Source organism: Cebus imitator, unplaced genomic scaffold (genome assembly GCF_001604975.1).
Source record: "Cebus imitator isolate Cc_AM_T3 unplaced genomic scaffold, Cebus_imitator-1.0 Scaffold11, whole genome shotgun sequence".
Lineage (NCBI taxonomy): Eukaryota > Metazoa > Chordata > Mammalia > Primates > Cebidae > Cebus > Cebus imitator.
The window spans coordinates 11,496,053-11,521,598 of NW_016107326.1; the positions used below are offsets into that span (position 1 = coordinate 11,496,053).

Here is a 25,546-nt window from a genome sequence, read left to right on the forward strand (position 1 = left end):
AACCTGTCTCAAAAAAAAAAAAAAAAGAAAGAAAAAAGAAAAAAAAAGGAAGAAGGGCAACTTTAATAAAGCCACAAAAATTAGGAAGTATATGTGTATGTAATAGAAATCATCTCCAAATATCTAAGACTCCATGATCTTTGGAAGCCATAAATGAAAGGACATGCTACTTAGCAGAGGTGGAGCTCAATGTCTGATTTTACCTCATTGCCATCTCAAAAACTAAGAAAAATTCTTTTAAAATGTCAATACCATTTGGCGAATTAGGAGGCAGTGTCGTTCCTTGGCAGCTGGCAGCCCCTGTGTTGCTCAGGAAATTGAAGCTTCCTGTATTTAAAAACTGCATATTGTGTGAATCCTGGGCTTGCAGGGATGGGCCATAGCTGGATGGTGGCCGGGAGTTATATTGAGAGCCTGCACAACTGCCACTGAAGAAGTCTCTTGAAAGCTGCTGTTCAGTCCAAGCCATGCATCGACCATGCTCAGTGTGATGAGGATAGAGTCCTGATGGTGGGTGGGGCTGTGCCCGAAACACAGTCTGGTAGTTAGAGCTGGTGCTATAAAAGTCATGGTTGGCTTGAGGAAGAGTAGGATAAATGGGCTCTGGGTATGTGGAGCAGTGTGATGGAGCTGACAGTACTGGGCCCACACTTGGGGGTCTCCCTGCCATTGGTCCTTGGTTAATGACACTTCCTCGGCTTGTCATGGCTGGAGAAATGGGTGGTGTCATCAGAGGACCAGTATTCTGTGAAAGCTCCATTTGACCTAGAAAAAATTACCAGACGTTCTTTTAGTGTCATATTAAAGTAGATGGGCTCACATCTTTAAACAATATTCAAAAGATGTATTAATATATTGTTTTCCATCTTGCTTAATTCCTGCCCTCCAAAAACAACTAAACTGGAAAGTACCAAAAATCCAATAATTAAAAAAATATTATCACAACACATGTATGTATCACAACAGTGGAGAGTTGGAGTTGGTGACTATAGAGGAGAGTCTGGCTTCATGGTTTCTCCAGAGGTAGCATGGTGAGAGCGTGGGTATCTGCTGCTCGTATTTCCCATTAATTAAAAATTGGCTGATTGTTAAACCATTTGATTTTTAGGGTAAAAAGAAAACATCACTAATGTCAAAATGGCCATGGCTTCGAAGCAGTCAATTCAAAATGTCATGCAAATACCTCTGATAAGTAATGTGATTTATGAATGCCACCAACTCTCTGGGCCTCCAGTGTTCCATTGGTAGAATTGGACACCTGAACTATAAGGCTCTTCTAGGTTTAAAATTCTGTAAATCAAATAAAGTAATGTATATAAAAAGATTTCAAAAAAGACACAAGGCAATAAGCAGATTTAAAATACTCCCAAGCAGCTTGTTCAAGCTGTCAAATATTCATTTGGACACAAAGAGAACCTTAAACCAAAAGGGAGAATTATTGTAATGATTATCCTAAAATGGCCAAATCCACTTTTTAATGGAGGAGAAATAATAAAGTCTCCTCAAAATCCAAAAATAAGCAACCCATTTTTTTTATCTTCAAAGCATCTTAAGGATTTTATGTATACTTCATCTAATTATTTCTTCCACTTAATTAACTAATTATTCATATTTCTGATATAACTTATGGAGTGTGTCAAAACATGATACCTGTGTTAATAATAGTATTATTACTATGACTGAAAAATCATAAAAATATTATAAATCTTTATTAAAACTCAGTTAAGATCATCCTTTTTTATTGTTGGAATTCCTGGAGTGGAGGTTACGAGTTTTAAGAAAAATGAAGGAATAGACTTCTCTGAGATGTGTTGAAGCCTAAGCACTTCTCTTTAGCATACCTGTGAGCGGCATGTTGTCTGTATTCCCAGGAGGGAACGGGTGCAGGGCAGGGCCTATGCCTCCAGGTTGACTGGATGGCAGAGGGAGATAGGTTGTCTCCACATGGCTTTCATTCTTTACAGGGTCACTGGAAACCAAGCTCCCTTTATTACGGTTGGCCAGAAAGCATGAACTTGGAGAAGCAGTGAAGGCAGCTTTACTTGCATCTGGAAAACGTTTTTTAAATGGGAAATTTGAGATTTTTTTTTCTCATATTCCTGGTAGATAAACCCAAGTAAAAGAAAATGGTAATGTTTCATTGTTGAGTATTTAATCTGGAAACTCCTAAGCAATGTTTGCCATGGGAAGTGAGGCTGGCAGACCTTTGCTCTTGGCAGTGATGCTGGTATATTTTTAAGCTTCATATTTGTGGATGCAGATGTAGATGAGGAGCACAGAATAATCTACTTTGGAGTGAAGTCTTCAAAATGCAAGTTACCCCATCCCAAATAGATGTGTTTCCTTCCTTCTCTAAACTCCTATAGAACATATCTTTACACCACTTACCTATGTAGTATACCATATGTATCCTGAATTATACTTATTTTTTGTATTATGGTCACTTCTCCAACTGCACCTAAATTCCAGAAATTAAGATTACCAGTTTTTTATCCTTCAGAGTTTTCAGTAAAGTAGTTTTGTCTACATATCACTGAATGAAAGAAAAATAGTGCTCCAATAGTGTGAGTATATGGTAAGAATTAGTAATGACATGTTTGGAGAAAAACTCTGAGATTGATAAACCCACTTAATATCTGCACTTACAAATTTCTGAACTTAAGAGTTAAACAAAGAATATGCAAAACAAAATAAGTTACCTGAATTCTTCATATACTTGTCCAATAAATTCTGTAACTCTTGCTCTTTGTCATTATTAAACTGAGTCTCCATGGCCAGGAGAATGTATTCATCGAGAAGCATGCGAATCAAATGAAAAGAACCTTGTTTATGGATGGAGAATGAGGAGAGGACAGTGTGAAATGTATAAAAAATGGAGAGAAAGAGAAGGAAAAGGAAAGAAGTCAGTTATCTTTGTGACCATCTCGCAACACTTTACAAGGAGCAACTGAAATAAACAAGTACTTGTTGGACTTTAAATGACCTGCTAAGACCAACATGCTTAACTTGGGTCTCTAATCTTTCTGTGTATTGCCTGCCCTGCTCACTGTGTGTACTGTCTTGCCAGCTGTTTGGCCACTAATTACATCAAAGGAAAATACGGATAAAAGTGAGACATGCTTTATGCTTTAAGAGGGCACACACTGGAGTGTGATAAGCTTTAACTTGGGGAGAATGAGCTCTACTCTGCTCTATTTCTGTTTACTTTGTACTAAATAATAAGACAATGGCCAACATAGTCAAGAAAAGGCAAGTAAAGAGATGTCTTTTTAGTCTGAAACAAAATATTCTTAGATTTGGCAAAAACTAAAAGAGTAATTTTCAAGTGAAAAATGTTCTGGAAACCTAAAATTTCTTTTAACTATTCAATAGATTTCCCAACAAAAGGATTATTTTTGTAGTAAGGCCAGGCATCAGTGCTGTATATTTTACAAAACCTTAAATATGGACAAGTCTATTTCAAATAATTGAAAATGCATTTTGTTTATTCTTCAACACAAGTTCAATGACTTTATTTAATTCTATAGAACATTAAATAAAACAATTTAGTTAATTGTAATCTCTTTCATAATGTAAAGATTTCCTGAAATGCAGCTACCAAATGCAGAGTTACTACCCATGAGTTTAACATTATAACTACAAAATAGGAATTTCTGGAATTTTAATGAAAAAGAAGGTATTCAATTTTTTAAAAAGCTAACCTGACCCTGTTTGTCTCCCAAGTCATATAGAACAGAAAAAATGGGTCAGAAACATGAGAGTGTGTCTTCTCAGCTGCTTGTTGATTCCTGGAGTGTAGCAATATGTGTTTTCACAAAAGATGCAGGAATTTTCTGTATTGCAATGAATAATAACTTTGGAAAATAATGTCTTCATTATTGTTGGTTTGTTTGTTTAACAGGGAAAATTTATCCAAGCACTGATGAAATGTAATGATAATAGCTTCTATGCATTAAGCATTTCCTGAGTGCTAGCCAATTTGTTTTTATATGCATCATCTCAACAAAGTACATATACAACCCTTTGAAGAGAATATTCTTCCCCTTTTTCAATGAGCAGATTGGCCCATCGCCAGAGAGAAGCAGCGTTAGGATTTAATCCTGCATATGGTCTGATTCCAAAACCCAGGCTCATAACTACCATTTTCTCATAGTTCAATATTCAGATACAGTTTAAGAAGTGACAGTGTAACATGTTTAAAAGTCGATAGGAGATGTGACTGGGGAGCAAATGATATAATTTATTTAAGAAGAGTTTTACAAGGCACATATGTTACCAAAGCTGGATGCATTGTTCAAGGTGAGATTATGCATTACTCGAGCACCAAAAAAACTCCACTTTAACAGAAAGTCTTGAGCTCTCTTCTTTAATGACCTTCCATTTTGTTTGCTGGTCTAAAAGTAAAGGAACAAAATAAAACTATAAAATCTGTCCTCTCATTACTGCATGAATTCTATGTTAGATCAAGAGGTAAATAGACTGTCTAACAAATGGACAGATGGCATAGCATTTATTTCATCAAATAAAACTATCTGTCCAGGGATTTTAAAGCTAGCCTGTCTTTGCTGATGTTTTAAGGGTAATACCTCTTTATTCAACATGGCTTTGTTTCCTAATAGAGTTAGACAACAAAATGAAATAATTTTCAAAGTATTTTTATTTTTTAATATTCCTTTGACAGAGCTTTAAAAAGAACAGAAGGTGAGGTGTGAAGGAAGGGCTATATATTTTTGTGAATGATTAACTTTGACTTCTTTGGTACTGAATAATAATCTGTTTTCCTTCCAGAAGAAAAAAGTCTCGAAAGTATAACTAGTTTCCTTGATATGGAATGGTTAACACCAACTAGTGATGGATATATTTGTTCTAATTGCTTGTTTCATGATGGATGACTAGGTTAACCAAAGAAGATGAAGAAACCCCAGAGAAAACACAAAATATTGAGCTTTTGGAATTCAGAAATGCAAATGCTTAAAACCATGTTTTCTGTCAGCATTTATAAAATCTTCCTTTTTAGAAATGGGCCAGATCGTTCCAGTTTCTAAGTTTATCTTTATCTACTGATGTTACTCAGCTGTAACTTTATTGACCAATAGGGAAGGCAGGGCATCTTGTAGTCTTTGGGCAAGAAATGAGAAATATAATGGAATCTATGTCCAATGCTCTCAAATCTTGACATATTTCTAATTTCAATAATTGGCTTACCTTGTTTGTACAGCATCAAAAGCTTTTCAAAGCCTTTACACACACAGCCTGTCACCCCTCTCCCCCCAGTCAAAAAATTATAGCCAGTTTAGCATTTACTCTTAACAAGAAATTTATTTTCTGGATCTGTCATTAAAAAGTACCTTAATAACTCTCTGTTCTACCACAGTATCCAGCCATTCAATAAAAGCCTCCACGGTGGCATTCTTCTTAAGGAGATCCTTCAGTTCTTGGAACACAGTGATAGAGTCATCTACCCAGGAAAAAAAAAAAAAAAGAAAAGAAAGAAGAATATTTTACTCTACTTACAATCTAAGAGAAAACCTAAAAACTAGGAATTATGAATACTTTGATAGCATAAAAGGGAAAGACAGATAAATGTGTGAAAAGAATTAATTTCATATCTTGAAAACAGTAACAAAAAATCCTTAGTACTGTACTCTTCAATGTTTTTGTTTGTTTGTTTTTGAGACAGGATCTTCTTTTTTTTGTAGAGATAGGGTCTTGCAACGTTGCCTAGGCTGGTCTTGAACTCTTGGGCTCAAGTGATCCTCCTACCTCAGCCTCTTGGAGTGTGCCCAAAATTTTAACAAGTGTATATATCTTGGTATATATTGAAATATAGGTTTAAATATTTTATATATATATATATATATATATATATGCATATACTAGGAAAGATTACATTGTTAATGTAGTTGAATATTCACTTTGAGTCCAGTGTTTTCATTAAAGGGAACAGATTAGTTAAAAGCTAATGAATGAACCTAAGCTTGGCGATTTCCTGCTTTCCAAAATATCCTTTATCTTTAGTAAAAGTTAAATTATTCACTGCAGTATTCAGTCATTTAGTTGAATAACTTTTATCATGTAATATTTAAAAGGAGAGTTTTAGACTATCCTTTTATTAACGAGTTTAAGGTTTACTGAATCTCAAAAGGTAATACTATTTTATGTTAGGAAATAAAAAGTGGAGTTGAGATTGGTCCCTAGAGAGGAGTTCATAGTTTGTGTTCCAGTGTATAGGAGGCTGCAGATTTTGTCTTTTCAAAGACAGTAGGAGGAAAAAATAGTGGCTGTTATTCCTTAGTAATCAAGCCTAGCTGTCTAGCCACACATATTAGTTTGATAAGCTCTGTCAGATGGTCCAAATCAGAATAGAGAGTCTGCTTTGAAAAACAATATTGTGCTGAGATACCATTTTGTTATGTATTACATACCACAGGATGACAAGATTATAAAACACATGCAAATTTGTATACATGTAACGTAAAACTGAAAGAAAACTTACAGAACTCAAAACCATTTTGATTATTTTCAGATTATTTCCATTTCATTTATTTCTGGGTAATGAGATTACAGATGACTTTTATTTTCCTCTATATTTTCTGTATTTTCCACATTAGTAATTATAATTATTTTTGATTAGAGGATAAATTTTTTAAATTAAAAATATTTTTATAAACCAGCTTATTTTATAATCAGATGTTATTTTTCAGCTCAGAACACTTTTGACAATGCAGAGAAAGATTTTTGGTTGTCTCAACTTGGGGGAGGCTGCTACTGTCATCTAATGGTTAGAGGTCAGGGATGCTGCTAAACAACACACTGGACAGGCTTCTCCAACAGTTACCCAGCTCAAGATGTCAATTTGCTGAGCTTGGGAAACCTTGTTCTAAACAGAGAGAATGGACTTACGTTCAGTGTAGATACCAGATTCAGTGTCTGTGCTGCCTGAAATAGTAAGAAGGGCTTGAGAGCCAATGCTGTTCAAGTCAACCCTTTCAATATCAGATACCATAGAATTAACCACATGCTGGTCAAAGAGAGCTGGTCTGGCAATCTGCATAGAGAAAGTAAAGAAGACACTATGCTATATCATTTCTAATGTATCTAGAAGAAATTTTTAGCTATACGAAAAAATAGTTCCTTGAGAGGAATGTATCATAAATAACTTTTTTCTTATTTTAAAGCTAAAAGCAGCAGCGGAGACTCATGATCATCTCTGTTAAAAGTCTGAAAAATATTTTAAACTTAAAAAACAAAAATAGATTTTCTTTGTCCATGATCACAAAATGAGAATTTTTACATGTTACATTTCCTATCTGAAATTATCTCAAGCTTGCCTTTTAAAATTTAGAAGGCAAGAAACTTTCATAAAGCAAATAATCATTTTGAGGAAGGAAGGAAGAAGTATATTTTAACAATACACAAATGTGGCGTTCTTAATTTATAAATTACTTTTGTTCTCCTTATTTAAGAGAGCCATGATTAGTAGGCATTTTTAAATGTGTTGAGTTTGTGGTTTCACAATATTTAACATCACATAGGCTCATTTCTCACAACCTTAATTTGTACCACTTAGATTCACATGGCAAATAAATGTGACTGCATTCAAGTTCTTTAAATTTCAAATCGCAAAAAAGTTGCAAAGACAGTGCAGAGTATTTCCATATACTCTCCATCCAGCTTCTTATCATCTTCCATAACTATTGTATATGACCCAAATCAGGAAATGAACAATGGTACAATACTATTAACTACAGACATAATTCAAATTTCACCAGCTTTCCCACCAATATCCTTTTTCTGTTATCGCATTCGCTTTTCGGTCTCACATTGCATTTAATCGTTGTCTACTTAGCTTCCTTCAATCTATGAAAGTTCCTCAATCTGTCCTTATCAGAAGATTTATTTTTTATTTGATGACTCAAATGCTGTCAGCTTAGCAACCAACATACCTGAGCAAGATGTAAGAAAGATGTTTGTCGTTTCAGAGAAGACACAAATCTTCGCACAATAGGTATTTTCTTGTCAGTCAGGGCTTCTGGCAAGTTTTCCAAGGATGAAACAACCCACTGTTCCCAATTTTTAGCAAAATTTCTTATGTCTGCTAATAAGCTACAAAGAAAGCTATGTGTTAAATGCTTTATTGTTAAAAATGCATTAAACGATTATATTTTAATTGACGTATGCTATTATTCTATGATTTCAAGAGCAGTACTTTTGAAGTCAGACAACCTAGGTCTGCCATTTATCGTATTTTCTTATGATATATTTTTAAATGCTTGTGGCTATGTAGTAGGTGTATATATTTATGGGGTACATGAGATGTTTTGTTATCATCTTGGTCAAAACACTCAAGCTCTTCAAACTCCACTTCAAGTACCCAATTCAGAGTACAGAATAGACATTTAAAGACTGCAATTGATAATTAAAAGATATTATTGACCAGTATTATACCAAATATTATATAAATAAAATAATATAGAGTAAAAGGTAAATAAAAAGTAAAATTTGTTTTATCAAGCAACATCTATTTATGGAGCACAAACTGTGTCCAGTCCTATATGAATTTGTACCCTCAAAGTACTAAATTTTATCAGTTCATTAGACTTTGTTTTTGGAGAAAAATTTGGCTTTTTTTTTTTTTTTTCAGAATTCTATTGTTCTTACATTGCAAAGTTTTTTTGAAAAATCTTTAGGTGTTGTTTCAATAAACTATTTGAGATTTTATTCCTTAGTTAAAAGAAGGCAATAATTTCATCATGCCACTTTCTGATTTTCTAATTAAGACTAAAGGTAATAATAAAATGTAATAATTTCTCCTATAGTTTTTATTACTGTGGTTTTCCATCAATTATCTTTTTTATCATAATCAAGCTAGTTTCCATTGAAACATTTCTTGAAGGTCAACGGTGCTTAATTATCTGTTTTTCACTTTAGCAGCTCTCAAAGGTATTGAAGGATTGTTTCATCCATTTTGTTTATTGAGGCCCAACTATAAGACATATCTCTTCCAGCAAATACAGAGGGACAAAAGCAGAAAAATAGACTTCTTGATAAATGAATAAATGGCTACTTAATGTTTTCTTCTAATATAACGTATAAAGTTAAATCCTATACTAGAAAATGCTCATGTTTTATTAACTGAACATACCTTTCAGGCATTTCTTGCATTGTTGCAGGAATGAGAACATCTGTAAGAACCTTAATCATAGGAAAAGAGGTTAATACAAAGCTTTACTTAGTATTTCTATAGAAAGACATATTATTGCTCGACTACTCTTTATTCCTAGCTTGCTAGAGAATCATATGTTAACTCCTTTCTGAGAGTTATAATTTTATTTCTAAAATGAATGTATGTATGAGTTGTGTGTGAGTATGACAATAAAACAAGAAATAGTATTGTATATGTATGTGCTCAGTATGTTAATTACCAATGGATTGGTCCATGGTAATCAATCATATACTGTTTTATGATGAAAAGTTGACCACTTTCAGAGGTAAAAGGAAGATTTTGCAGAAGTGCATTTTACACTGTTCTACTTACAGAGCTCACTGTGCCTCTCCTGGTCCACCATGAAAAGGAGAAACCAGGTTAATTTAAAGATACTTAAAGTCAGGATTTTAGTGTTAGACTAAAAAATATATATGATTTAGAGGGAAAAGTATATTTTTAAATTATTTCTTGGACAAGCTGAATGATGGTCCAAAAGCTTTTCTCTGATGGAAACGTGTGTGCATGAGCCCAGGTCTTTTCTTACACTCACTCATGGAGCTGTTTCCTCTCCTGTTTTGGGAGCTCTGTCTAGTGTTAAGCAATACAGACAATTCATGCAAATTAAACCATTTTTCTCTAATTGGTGGCATTCATATTCAATCCAGAAAAAAAAAAACAAACAAGATAATCCTTATTCTCCTTTGAACCTTCTTCAGCTTTAACTTGAACTAAAGGCAGAAAATATATTGTATTTTATCCCTGCTTTCTCCCATCCTGTGATGAGGAAGTACTAGACAGCGGATAAAAATATGAGCTCTCTTATTCAAGCTGTCTCATTAGTTCTTGGTCTGCATGGGGGTTTCTGGACTTAATTTACCTATAAATAGTTTCTGCTTTACTTTTCTGCAAAGCTGAGAATCTGATAGTGGCAACTAACTTAGAAGGATTTTATTTTCTAAATGTTTAACAGGGTCCAGCTTGGGTTTTCTTGCCAACACAGATTATTTTTTAAAAGGAAAGCTTTTGTTTTTCCTTACGATAAGTTAACAGATAAATGTAAGCAAACTCACTTTAAAGTACACACATTGCAATATAGTTTTATCCGTCAGCTGAGACCTTGTAGCCACCAGGGAAGAGACTGTCAGGAATTAGTGTCTTTCTGTCTCCCATTAAATGTCTGGCTAGAAGGACAATCAGTTTGTCTTTATTTAGGATGTCTTCAATATCCTTCTGTAGATACTTAGGAACTCTTATTTGGTTTGAGAAGAGATTTAGACATTAATGCATTAAAGTTAGAGGTTTTTGAGATTTTCAAATTATTAATCTCAGGAGGGTGCCTAACTCTGCTATTTGCCAAAACACTGGCATTATGGGAAGTAAATCCATTACGTTATTTTAATATGAAAACATCTTAGAGACTTAATAAAATTTAACTAAGTTTTCACATATTAATAACTATATCACATATAGATTCATTATTAGCTGTAAAAGAAATTGAGTTTGTTTCACTTAATGTAAACTACAATTAAAACATATACACTATTAAATATGCACTATTAAATTGCTTGCTTTCTCATCAGAAAAAAATTGATAGTGTATCTCCACCATGAATAACACATTTACTGAAAATATACGGCAAGAATTTAGATAGAATGCTATGTAAAGAAATAAGTGGATCATTTAAAGACATCCAAAGTGCTTACCTTATATAGAATTGAGTCACAAACACAGAAAATATCAATGATAACAGGATTTTCGAGCAGGGGAAGAAGATGGTCAGGCATTCCTTGCCAAAAGTGTAATAAAAAATGCTGGATCTAGTTGCAGAGTAAAAAGTATGTTAAGATTTTTTCTTTAACACGAACTTGTTAAGAACAGAACATGAAAGTATATATAGCAGGATCAACAAAGCATTCTTTGTTATTCTTACCTCTTCAAAGTTCCCATTAATTGCATTGTCCAGGATACACTGGCAGTGAGTTTTGTACATCATTATGAGCGTATCAACCTATTTCGAGGAAGAAAAAGCTTAACCAAAGTAACATTTTAAAAAACACTACCTTTACTTGTTAATTTGTTCAACACACACATTTTTTTAAAGATCCTATTATAACCAATAAGTATGCTCAAGGCTAAAGACTCAAAAATTAAGGCAAAATCCTTATTTCAAGGACCTTACTGCCTTTGAAGGAATAAAAGCAAACAAATGGACAACTACAGTCTAGTATGATAAGAACAATGAAAAAGGTAATTGTTCAGAATAGTATGGGCCAAAATAACATCCTGGTTTTATGCCTACTAAAAAATTAAATTTTTAAATAAATTTTTTAAATTTAATTTTTGGGTAAATAAAGTAGTAAAAGTAGTAAAAAAGACTTGGGTGAATAAACATAAAGTAGTAAAATACATCAAATCTTCGCACAGTTTTCTGAGGTGGATGCTTGGAGCAGTATGGCATAATGGTTTCCAATTTTGGTTCCGGAGTCAGCTCAACCTGGGTGCCACCTTCACTGCACTACTTACCAGGTATGACTGCAAAAGTTGCTTTGTCTCTGAGCGTCAAGATTTTTAAGTAGTTAGCAATAACATATTATATGGTGTTAAGAAAATCAAATAAAATAAAATGTGATACATATGGAACAGTACCTGGCACCCAGTAAGACCATATTAAACATTATCTGGAATTAGTAATAAAAATGATGCATTTTCCAAAAAAAAAGTTCAAACATTGAATATCTATTATAAAAAGTCTCTATTTCCAAGTTACCATGGATATTTGCATAGCATAGTTTAAAAAGTTTTAAGTATATTCTAAAATTTGCAATGGGTAATATTCTGGCAACTTAATAACATTCAAACTAAAACTTACTTCACGTGTCAGAAATTTCCCTACCTGTTGCCGGTTACATGTTCTATGTGAAAAGAAACAACGTTTAGAGGTTAAGTATGTGAGCTTTGCTTTCGGATTACCTGGATTTCAATCTCAGCTCTAATTTGACACTTACTAGTTATTACTAGTTATATAACCTTAGGCACGCTACTTGATATTTATGTGCTTTAATTTCCTCATGTCTAAAATTGACATGATAATAACAGTAGCTATAAAATAGGTTGCTAGGAAGACTAAATGAATTAACAAATATAAAGTGTTTGGAATAATCCATAATACATATTAAGAAATTGAGGGATGTCAGCTATTTTGATTCCAATAGCATCTAGAGTGGTGGTGGTGATGGAGGTGTCCTATCCTAACCCTTTGCATTTCCCTTTATTCCTACAACCCAATGCACATATCTTTGTGGTTTAGCTTACAGCAGTATAACAATGACATGAATATTACTGATCCATTTGAAGGACCTGTGCTGCCTATAGAATACCTCTAGCAGGATATGTCACCATCAATGTAAATGAGACTTACTCTATACTTCAGACAATGCTATTATATTTTCAGATTACTCCAAGTCATATTTTTAAAATGAGGATGAGTATGACGTGAAAGATGGAAGTGAAGTCCTAACTGTTGTCAAACATTAACCCTTTCTGTATATATTTTTTAAAAAAAAGGAAATCAATATATCAAGGAGAGAGATCTGCTCTCCCATGTTTATGGCAGCACTATTCACAATAGCCAACATATGGAATCAACCTAAGTGCTCATCAATGGATGAATGGAAAAAGAAAATGTGGTATATGCACAAAGGAATATTATTCATCCATCAAAAATAAAATCCTCTCATTTGCAGCAACATGGATGGAACTGGAGGGCATTGTGTTAAGTAAAATAAGCCAAGCATAAAAAGACAAATATCACATGCTGTCACTCATATGTGGGACCTAAACAAGTGGATCTTATGAAGGTAGAGAGTAGGCTCATGGTTATCAGAGGTCGGGAAGAGGAGGGGGAGAGGAAAATAAACAGAAGTTGATTAATGGGTACAAATACACAGTTTGGTAGAAGAAATAAGATCTAGTGTTTGATAGATCTATAGGGTGATAATAGCTTACAATAATCTATCGCATATTCAAAGTAATTAGAAAAGAACAATTCAAATGTTCCTAGCAAAAAGAAAAGACAAATATTTAAGGTGATCAATAACGCAATTACACTGATTTATCCATACAAATTATATGAGCATATTAAATTATCACATGTGCCCCAAACTATGTACATCAATTCTGTATCAATAAATTCTTTTAAAATTAGTCCTTTGAGTCCTGAAATCTATTAAAGTACAAGTACGCCTTTATCTTCACAAGTCTTTCTATTGTTATAAAATTTATTGCTTTTTATACAAATCATCAAAAATTTTTAATCTTTTTTTTTTATTATTATACTTTAAGTTCTGGGGTACATGTGCAGAAAGTGCAGGTTTGTTACACAAGTATACACAAGCCATGGTGGTTTGCTGCACCCATCAACCCATAATCTACATTAGCTATTTGTCCTAATGCTATCCCTCCTGTTGCTCTCCACCCCCGGCAGACCCCATGTGTGATGTCCCCCTCTCTCTGTCCAACTCCCACTTATGAGTGAGAACATGCAGTGTTTGGTTTTCTTTTCTTGTGTTAGTTTGTTGAGAATGATAGTTTTCAGCTTTATCCATGTCCCTCCTGCAAAGGACATGAATTCATCCTTTATTATGGCTGTATACTATTCCATGGTGTATAAGTGCCACATTTGTTTTATCCAGTCTATCATTGATGGGCATTTGGGTTGGTTCCAAGTCTTTGTTATTGTGAATAGTGCCACAATAAATATACAAGTGCATATGTCTTTATAGTAGAATGATTTATAATCCTTTGGGTATATACCAAGTAATGGGATTGCTGGGTCTAATGGTATTTCTAGTTCTAAATCCTTCAGAAATTGCCACACTGTCTTCCACAATGGTTGAACTAACTTCATTTGTTTATTTAATACTTACATAGTCTTAGAGCAATAAATTTTAATTCTAGTGTACTTTGCATTCTTTGTAAACATAATCTTAGTCAATTTTCTGAGAATAGACATTATATTAGAGAGGGCAGGAGCAGAGGAAAAACTTAGCTCCACTAAAGACAGTGAGCATGTTGTGGGGGAGGCAATTGCCTCGAGAGACACTATGAGTAGCAGGCCCCTGGATTCAGTCAATACCTTTATGGGGTTAGCTTTTCACTGGGCAGCATCTATTTCTTCTGTCTTAAAGAAGCAAGTGCTGGCTGGGCACGGTGGCTCATGCCTGTAATCCCAATACTTTGGGAGGTCAAGGCAGGTGGATCACTTGAGGTCAGGAGTTTGAGACCAGCCTGGCCAATGTGGAGAAATCCTGTCTCTACTAAAAACACAAAAATTAGCCAGGCATGATGGCAGGTACCTATAATCCCAGCTACAGAGGCTGAAGCAGGAGAATCACTTAAACCCTGGAGGCAAAGGTTGCCGTGAGCCAAGATCACGCCACTGCACTCTAGCCTGGGCAACAGAGCGAGACTCTGTCTCAAAAGAAAAAAAAAAAGCAAGTGCCTTAAGTGCTTAATTTTAGTCCCACCACACTTTCTAGGAACTGACAAATTACTTGAGAAACTTGGCTAGTGGCAAAGAAGGTGAAAGAGCTAAATTGTCCTCAAAGAAGGGTGTCAGTCCCTGGCTTTCATGATGGAGTCCACTGGGAATAAACCTAGAAACCAAGGGTTATAAAAGCACCTTGATACCTGAGTGATAAATGATCTACAGACTAGTCTTTCAAATTGGCAGGCATGAACTTCCTTGGAGGACAGTAGAGAAACTGAAGTAAACTATTGGAGCCTGTTTTTTACTTCTCCTTTCTTCTTTGTTGCTCGCCTTTTTGGTCCCCTCCCCCACCAGGTATATTTAAACCATAAACATCTTCACGGTAAGTTTGCATGGAAGCAATCCTCTCCACAAAAGTAACCCAATAATACCCTGCCTCAAAAGACCAAAATCCCCCTGATTTCCACAGGAATCCTCACAAACTGCCACATGTTAGCATTTACTGGGGGTTTCTCAAATATGAACTCATCACATCACACATTACATCTATAAGGTAAAAATTATGTAATAACCTTGAGAAATGTAATGGGAGAGACCAGTCAGAAGTGAACATAGTTCGAGAGACTCCCTTAGATTTGGCATCTGAGAATTACCTTCAATACTTTGCCCATTCTTTTTTTAAGGATATATTTTACTTTTTTTTTCAAGTTTTATTTTAGATTTAGAGGGTACATATGCATGTTTGTTACATAAGTACACTGAGAGATGCTGAGGTTTGGAATACAAATGATTCAATTACCCAGATACTGAGCATAGTACTCAATAGATAGTCTGTCAACCCATTTCCCCCACCCTCTTCCCCAGCAGTAGTCCCCAGTGTCTACTGTTGCCATTTTATGACTAGGAATACTCAATGTTTAGCTCTCAATTATATGTGAGAACGTGTAGTATTTAGTTTTCTTCTACTGCATTAATTTGCTCATGTTAATGGCCTCCAGCCACATCCACATTGCTGCAAAAGACATGATTTCACTCTTTTTAAAGAAAGTTTTGCCTGCTCTTAACTAACAGAGTATGGGTGTCATCAAAATGAACCCTGTAAGTTACTATGTATCTCTACTTACATGCCAATAAATTTTTTTAAATCAATATACTACCTTGACTTCCTTTCTATAAAAAGCCCATTACTAAAGTAATGCATCTGGACATTAGTTAATCATATTCCTTTATCTTTGCACCTCAGAAATATGAACTGACTGAATACACTGTAAAAGACATGTTCTTCAAATGCTAATGAAATATATGCTTTGGTTGAAACAAAAATGTATAAATAATTATGCTGAAATATAATAATGGTCCCTGCTACTAAGCAGCCAACAGATCCCCAACAAATGACTCTAGAAGAACAGAAATAGAAGATTTAGCTTACACACTGTTACATAAACATTGAAAAGTCATATTGAGAATTATTTATAAACTGAATCCCAATGAAAAGAATTCTTTCTTAACTTGGAAAAATGCAAATGTAAGAGAACATAGAATTTTAGAATTACGGAAAGTTTGTGCTCACCTAGCATAGTCCTGGCGTTCATCTAGATACCTCCCCCTCAGTGCTAGAAACAGATTCTGTCCTAGAGAAGTGCTTGATGACTACTTACTTAAATAAAATGGAGATAATTGAAAACATAAAACTTTTAGCTAAAGACAGCGTAAGTGACAGACACATTCTATGATTTTCTTCCTCAATAGAGCTTTAAATAAAAAGTAGTATTTAGTCCTTTAAAGTTTATTTTACCACCCTCTGATTACACACTATCATGGAGATGGTAAATAATTAATTGAAAGTGTTGATGTTAACAAAAGTTTGTCCCTCCTATAAATCAGTCAATTATGTTTGATTATGCAGATTTCTTATCGCTTCCTGCAGTGCCATGAAATTCCCAGCAAACTGACATATGGAGCCAACATATCAGAAAATCAATAGAGAAATATCTGCAATTGATACCTTGTCCTTAGAAATGCATCCTTGGTATACAAGGTGTTGAGCGCTGGGGAATTCTGGAAGAAGTGTTCCAGTTTTTGAGCTAAGTGAATATTTACGAGTGAAGCCACCCTATAATTTAGAAAAATGAAAACAAATACATCATTATCAACTATATGCTTCCAAAATACTATTCTAGTAAAATACAAATCCATAAAATTTCATTCTTCATCATCCTGCAAACCATGAGAAATTAGGAGATTTGAGTAGACTGTTTAGATTGCATAACTGAATAAACTAGGCATGTCAGCCAAATGGCTTTCAAACCTTCAATAACTAGTTTCATAGTTAGGATATTTTACTTATCAGTTTGAATTTTAGTTTTGAATATTTGTCAGTTTTCACAACTTTAAAAATTTAAGTACACATTTGCTAATGGCATACATTTAGGAACATCTGCCTTTGGAACTATTGAAATTATTTTAACTATAAGAGGATCAGGAATTGTCAAATTCAATCTCCTTCTTCACAAATTAAGTAAATGAGATGATTAAAAGTAAATTAATTTATTCAGTCTCAGAGGTAATTACTAGTAGAATTTTTATTGGAGTCTATCTTTTGATTCTCAAGCTAGTTCAGTGGACTCTTCCACATCGTTTCCTCTACCCTAAATTCAGGCATGTGTTGTTCATTCACATTTCTTGGGGAAAGCACACCTCTAGCCATTTTCAGAAAATCAGAAAAGTGACAAATAACTTATAATGCTACTGTGCTGGTATACTTACAGGAAACCCATATGGAAAGAACAAATGCATATTCATGACAGAAGTGGAGCCTCAGCAAATCTGTCTCCCAGGCCATAACTGATTGTTTCTCCACTTCAAACAAAATTTTAGCAAACTGGGTTGTAATCAATAGTTTGGAGAAAGAATGAAATTATGAATATAATAAAGGGCACAAAGTGTCCCTGACATGGGAAAAATTTTGTTCTTTCCCACAATTTTCTCACCTTTATTTCTAGACTGCATTTCTTTGTTTATCACTGTTCCATTAGAGATGTTTAGTAGACAAAAACTTAAGTACTGTTATAGATAGGTTGGGTTCCCATCCTGTCTTTCTAGAGCTTATAATGGTAGAGCGAAAGGAACTGGGAGGACTTTTGAGTCCTTGAACACCAGATATTTTAGAAGCCCTGATTTCTTGTTGACTTATTTAATATAAGACTTAAATAAGTTTTATATTTAAAATATAGTAGAAATTCATTTTTTAATTAGGTTTAAATTTTCAGCTTTATTAATCTCTTTTCAAGTATAGTTATTCTTAATTTGTTTTAATTAATAACTATTACTTAATAATTATAATAAACATATAATAGCAGAGTTAATCTCAATCCACTCTATTTATTATAAGAAATGCTTCAAAGACTTTCAATGCTTTGGGCTTTCCATTTATGAGTACCAATTACTGCTGCACTGTCAAAGAATATCAATAAATAGAGAAAAAATGTAAAATACAAGAAAATAAATAATTTAATCCTTAGAGAAAGGAAGTTATACGACAAAATAGAAAACTAACATTTGTTGGACAAGCATAATAAAAATTTACCTAAATCTTAATTTTAGAAAGGTTTGTACTTTTCACATATTTTTTTTTCTCTTGTGTGAAAAGTCATGTTTATTCTTCCCAATATGTGATTTGGTGATATGTGAAAAGAGAAACAAAGAAATATAAACCCCCCAAAATGACAATACACAGTATTATATTAAATTGAAGTTAGGAATAAAGGAATAGTCTTATTTCCATTAAAAATATATAATTAGTAATCAAAAATATTTTTACAAAGAAAAAATAGACTCAAAATATTTTAACAGGTGATCTTTTATCAAGCATTCAGGAAACAGACAATTTCACACTTAATAGATTTTTTTTCTGACGATAGCAAAAAAAGATAACTTTCCAATTCACTTGAAAACATATATGTAAAAAGTAAACAAGAACAGAAAAAGAAAAATTATGTTTCAATCTCACTTATCACTACACTTAAAACAGTATTAAACAAAATACTAACAAACAAAATTCAGTAGTGTATAAGTATGATCATACACAAGTTAGGTTTAAATTCATCATATTAACAACAAATAGAGGAAAATGCTGTATATTATACAATCATCTCAACTGATGCAGGAAAAAAAAGTTTGTTTAAAATGTAACTACCATTCATTACTTTCTCTCTCTCTCTCTCTCTGTGTTTGTGTGTGTGTGTGTGTGTGTGTGTGTGTAAGCTAGAAATAGAGGAAACCTTAATTATTATACAAAGACTAGCTATCAGAAGCCCACAACAGATGTCTTACTTAGTGGTAAAATACTACAAAAATTCCCTTGAAAACCACAAACAAGATAAAGTTGCCTGCTGTCACCTTTTTTACTCAACACTATACCAGTTTTTATAGCCAGAATAATAATGAACTCAAAAAAATAATAAAAGGTTAAGTACTGAAAAGGAAGAGACAATATTAGCATTACTTGCCACTGATGTAATTGATTTCACTGAAAAACTAAAACAAATTATACAAAAATTATGGTTAATAAAGTTTTTTTAGCAAAATTGCTGAATACAACATCAATTTAAAAGTCAATTGCAACAATATGGATACAACTGGAAACATTATGGTAAGTGAAATAAGCCAGACACAGAAAGACAAATATCATATGTTCTCACCCATATATGGGAGATAAAAAAATTGATCACATGAAGTTAGAGAATAGAATAGTAGTTACAAGATGATGGGAAGTGAAGTGGGTAATGGGGAATAATGAGGAGTTGATTAATGGTAATTATTTTAAATGTAAATGAATCAAACTCTCCAATCAAAAGATAGATATTGGCAGAATGAAGTTAGACAAAATAGCCTCTAAATTTAAAAAAATCGTGTGAGAGACAAAGAAGGACATTATATATTAATAAAAATTCAATAAAGCAAAAAATATCTAACAATCATAATCCTTTATGTACCTAATAACATAGGTACAGGTAACAGATAATAACAGATAATCAAAATATATGAAGAAAAATTGATAAAATTAAAGGGAGAAATGAAAAGTTTCACAATCATATTGAAGACTTCAACACCTCATTCTCACTAATGGACAGAACAAACCAGACAGAAGATAAGTAAGAATACAGAGGATGCAATGGCACAATAAACCAACTAGATTGACCAAACATATGCAGAATACTCTACCCAACAACATAATACACATTATTCTCAAGGGCACATGGGACATCTTCCAGGATAGACCACATACTAGGCCACAAGCTAAGTCTCAATGAATTCAAAAAGATAGATGTCATACAATGTATCTTCTTCAACCAATGAAGGATGAACTTGGAAATAAATAAGAGCAAAAAACGAAAATTTACAAATTTGTGGTAATTAACCAACACACTCAAAGAAATGCCCCAGAGTTGGCTTCACCAGTGAATTCTACTAAACATTTAAAGAGGAACTAATACCCATACATCTCAAAGTTTTCCAAGGAATTGAAGAGGAAGGAGTACTTTGTAACTTATTCTATGAGACCAATAATGAACTGATACCAAAGGTTGACAGAAACATTGTAAGGCAGGAAAACTACAGATCAATATCCCTTATGAACTTTGATGCAAAAACTCTCCACAAAATATTAGTAAGCCAAATTCCACACCATAATAATGGGATTATACATCAAAGTGAGATTTATTTCTGGAATGCAAAGATAGTTCAATATATAAAAATCAATAAACGTGTTACATCACATTTATGGAATTTAAAAAAATGATAATCTCATTAGATACAGAAAAAGTATTTGAAAAAATTCCACATCCTTTCATTATAATAATACGCAACAAAGTAGCCATATAGGAAAGCTACCTCAATATAATAAAATTGTTTATGAAAAACCCATACTTCATATGAGTTTTTCAAACAACCCAAAAGTTATTTATGAAAACATCATACTTAATGGTAAAAGACTGAAAGATTTTCCTCTGAGATCAGGAACAAAGCAAGGATGTTTGCTTTCATCACTTCTACTCAACATGGTGCTGGAAGTCTTAGCCATAGTAGTTAGGCAAAAAGAAAGGCATCCAATGGCATTAGGAGAAATACCTAATGTAGATGACGGGGTGATGGATGCAGCAAACCACCATGGCATGTGTATAACTATGTAACAAACCTGTACGTTCCAGACGTGTACCCCAGAACCTAAAGTATAAATTAAAAAAAAAGGAAAAGAAAAGAAAAAAAAAGGCATCCAAAACGAAAAGGAAGAAGTAAAAAATCTCTGTTCACAAATGATATAATCATATATGTACAAAACCCTAAAAATTACACACACACACACACAGACACTCACATGCACACACACAAACTAATAAATGGATTCAACAAAGTAGCAGGATTCAAAGCCAGCATGCAAAAATCAGTTGAAGTTCTATTCACTAATAATGAACAGCCTGAAAAGAAAATTAAGAAAACAATTTCATCTACAATAGCATCAAAAAGAATAAAATACTTAAAAACTAATTTAACCAAGGAAGTGAAAGACTTGTACAATGAAAACTACAAAAAAAGAGCTGAAAGAAATAAAAGAAGACATAAATAAATAAAAAGACATCCTATGCTCATGGATTAGAATTAATATTTAAGATAGCAATACTGCCTAGAATGATACCATGCAAAATCCTAGTGACAGTCTTTCAGAAACAGAAAAATCCACCTAAAAATCTCTATGGAATCTCAAGGGACCCTAGGTAGCCAAACAATCTTGAAAAAGAAGACCAAAGTCATAGAAGACTTCCTGATTTCAAATGTACTATAAGTTTACAGTAATCAAAATAATATGGTCCTGTCATGAAGCCAGACACATAGACCAATGGAATAGAACAGAGGAGGCCAGTAATAAACCCTTACACATATGGTAAAATAATTTTTGATAGGGATGCCAAAACCATTCAATAGGGAAAGAACAGTCCTTCCAGCAAAAGTGCTGTGAAAACTGGATGTCCATAGTCAAAGGAATAAAGTCAGATCTTTACCTAACACCATATATAGAAATTAATCCAAAATGAATCAAATATCTATGTAGGAGCTAAAACTATAAAAATCTTGGAAGGAAACATAGAGTAAAAGATTCATGACATGTGATTTGGCAAAACATTTTTATATGTGACACTAAAACACAGGCAACAACAAAACATAGACAAATTGTACTTCATAAAAATGAAAGACTTTTAGTTCTTAAGTTATATATATAAAACTGTATATGACACTATGATCAGAGTAGAAAGGCAACATATGGAATGAGAGAAAATATTTGCAAATCATGTTTCATAAGGAATTAATATGCAGAATATATTGAGAACTCCTAAAACTTAAAACATAAAAATAAACAACATGATTCATAATGGGCAAAGGACTTGATATACACTTCTACAGAGAAAATATATGAATGGCTGTAAATTCATTAAAAGATGCTCAATGTTACAATAATTAAGGAAATGCGAAACAAACCCTAAATGGGATACCACATCACACCCACTGGGTTGGCTGCTATAAATACATACAAACATATACAGCAAAAATAACAAGTGTTGTCAAGGATGTGAAAAAATTGGAATCCTTGTTCATTGTCGGTGAGAATGTAAAATAGTAAAGCTGCTATGTAAAACAGTTTGGTAGTTACCCCCAAAATTAAAAATAGAATTACTATATAACCCAGTAATTCTACTTCTGGGTATATACCTAAAAGAATTATAGCAGGTTCTCAAAGAGGTATTTGCACATCCACATTGACAGCAGCATTAGTCACTATGGCTTAAATGTAGAAGCAACACACATGTCCATCAACAGATGACTGGATTAGCAAAATATGGTGCTGTATATACATACGATGAAATATCATTCAGCCTTAAAAGGGAAGGATGTTCTGACATATGGTACAACATGGATGAACCTTGCGGCCATTATGGTAAACGAAATAAGTCAGTCACCAGAAGACTAATACCGTATGGTTCCACTTAAAGAGGAACTTAGAGTAGTACAAATCACAGAGACAGAAAGTAGAATGGTATTGACCAGGGACTTGGTAAAAGGAAGATGGAGAGCTATTGTTTAATGAATATAGAGTTTCAGTATTGCAAGATGAAAGAGTTCTGAGAGTGGATGGTGGTGATGGTTACACAATGATACCAATGTACTTAATGCCACAAAACTGGCACCCTCAAAAATGACTGAGATAGTATATTTTATATGTAGTTTACCACAATAAAAAATTTTAAAAAAACAATTACAAATGAAATGACTCAAATGCTCAGAGTAACTTGATGCTTTCAAAGTAATTTATAGAGAATATTGTTATAATCTTGTAATATGCACATTTTTTAAAAAAGATATAAAAAGCACTAACTGTAAAATAAAAAATTATCTTCATCAAAAGATATGATATTGAGTCATGCCACTAATAGGAAGAAGTTATTTACAACACATAACTTACAGAATATTAGTATCCAGAATATATAAAAAATCTCTTAAGCATTAAAATTTCAAACTGAAAAATTATGTAATTTGAAAAAACATCTCACAGAAGAGAATTGGCCAGTAAAAATCCAAAAATACATTCTAGCTCATTGGTTGTTAAAAACAATTTTCAAATAAAAACAAGAGACCATTTTACACCCACAAGACTGGCAAAAACTAAAATGTCATTTAATACCAAGCATAAGAATAAGGTACAAAAGTAACTATTACACACAGCTGAAGAGACAGAAGTTGATACAACCACTCGGGAAAATAATTTTGCCTTTACTAGTAAAGTTAAAGATGAGTATACCTTAGGACCTGGAATTCGACTCCTATAGATGTGTACCTGGAGAATTGTTTGTGTCAATATTGTTTTTCAGGCAAAAAAAGAAAAATCCCAACCACAATGGAATGAATAAATGCATGGTGATAGTTTCCTACAAGGGAATTTTATACTGCAGTACAAATAAATTAGAACTTCATGTATCAGCATTAAAGAATCACAAAACCTAACATTGAATGAAAACAGAAAGTCACAGGGAAAACAAGGAACCTATTTTTATGTAGGATACAACTGCGCAAATACTAAACAATACACTATTGAGAGATTTATTTGTAAGTGGTAAACTTTAGGGAAAAAACAGTGAGTAACACCATATTGAAGAGAGTGGTAACTTTTGATGAGTAGGAATGAAAAAGTGATTGAAGTGGGTGCACAGTGGAATTCTCTCTTTTAAGTTATGAGAAAGGGATTGAGTTTTCATCGTATGATTATTTTTGAAATTCTATACATGTGCTGTGTGTTTGAGAGGGTATGAGTGTTGTGAATAATACATTGCTCAGTAAAAAAAAAAGTTAGCATGCTAAAAAAAACACATATTAAGAAACAAAGTATATAACTTTTATTCGAATACCTTTTAAAAATTCTCATATTGGTAAATAATTTTGTGTAATCAAAGCTAGCAATACGCACAACATCAAGAGGCAAAAGAGCCAAAAAAAAACCTTAAAATTAATTTTGTTTCGGATATGTTAGCAACTGGGTACAAAGATGATATAAGTTCCATAAATCAAACAATATCAAGTAAGTGTAACACAAAAAGGAAGGAAGGAGTGATCATCTTTAAAATAGTAAAATGTACTCATTTTAATTCCACTAATACGTTTGCCATTACAATTGTACTGAAAGAGGTGCCAGATCATAGGCCAGCTACAGAGGTCTGGGTTTGTTTTGTTTTTTTCCTTCCTCAACTGATGACTTTGGTACTTCTGGGTGAACTATTAAGAATCGTATTTCTAAAAGAAAACAAGAAGGACCCTACAGAAAAGAAACAAATATGACTAGAAAGCAAGAGGGTCTGATTTATGAGGAAAGATTAAAGGAGTTAAGTTGCACAGCTTGGCTAAGTGATGACAAAGGAGAGTATGATAACAGTCTACAAATATTTGAAAAGCATATAACCAAGGAGAGAGGATTTGATATTTATCTTAGTACAAAGTTGTTCAGCTGACTGTGAATGGTTGATGTTAAGGAGAAGAAAACTCAGGCTGTCAAGGAAACTTCCTGGTAGAAATGTATGAAATCAATGGACCTATTCCCTAAGAAATAATGTCAACTTCATTAGCTGCTTGAAACAAAAATTTGGCCCACACTAGAAGATTCACGGGAAAAGAAAAGCTTTCTTTGATGGGGAGAAAATATTATAATTAAGTTTTGTTCATTTGTTTTATTCCTGTGAATTAACAAATTCTCAGACAATCTCTAAGATATTTCTGAAATTTAAACCACTCCATTTATGAATAAGACATTTAAAACAATGAAAATTATTTCTAATAAGTAGTAATCGCTCTTACCACCCTTTTCCTGTTTTTTGTATTTTGCTTTTGTTGGTGGTGGTTTTGTTTGCTTTATATTTTGAACTATTTAAAACTTTTTAAGAGATATAGAGAAAAATAATAATAAATACCCCCTTACCAAACTGATTAAGACATGAGACACTTCCAACACTAAAGCAGCCTTGCCTAATCTTGTTCCCTTCTTCCCCAACAAGAAATAATGTTCTGGGCTTGGTGTAGATCGTTTCTACTCAAACATTTAAAAATTTACCTAGTATGTAAATGTTCTTAATATTATACTGTTCTTTAAAACTGGTATCCTTACAGTATGTATCCTACTTTCAATGTGCTTTTTTCACTCAACTTTATGTTTTTGAAATGACCTTAATTTGATTTTTTTTTTTTTTTTTTTTTTTTTTTTTTTTTTTTTTTTTTTTTTTTTTTTTTTTTTTTTTTTTTTTTTTTTTTTTTTT

At 33.1% G+C, this 25,546-nt stretch overlaps 1 protein-coding gene across 1 annotated transcript in view; it reads right to left on the bottom strand.

The window, feature by feature from the left end:
• Positions 1 to 25,546, bottom strand: part of RFX6 (regulatory factor X6) — a 55,858-nt gene that overhangs the window by 4,467 nt on the left and 25,845 nt on the right. The window contains exons 7-17 of the mRNA XM_017549184.2: positions 16,702 to 16,809; positions 11,139 to 11,216; positions 10,912 to 11,025; positions 9,146 to 9,195; positions 7,947 to 8,106; positions 6,904 to 7,048; positions 5,349 to 5,458; positions 4,277 to 4,394; positions 2,700 to 2,822; positions 1,842 to 2,048; positions 253 to 765 (exon numbers count right to left, since the gene is read on the bottom strand). Of these exons, the coding sequence (XP_017404673.1) occupies positions 253 to 765; positions 1,842 to 2,048; positions 2,700 to 2,822; positions 4,277 to 4,394; positions 5,349 to 5,458; positions 6,904 to 7,048; positions 7,947 to 8,106; positions 9,146 to 9,195; positions 10,912 to 11,025; positions 11,139 to 11,216; positions 16,702 to 16,809 (1,726 nt within the window). The remainder of the gene's footprint in view (positions 1 to 252; positions 766 to 1,841; positions 2,049 to 2,699; positions 2,823 to 4,276; positions 4,395 to 5,348; positions 5,459 to 6,903; positions 7,049 to 7,946; positions 8,107 to 9,145; positions 9,196 to 10,911; positions 11,026 to 11,138; positions 11,217 to 16,701; positions 16,810 to 25,546) is intronic.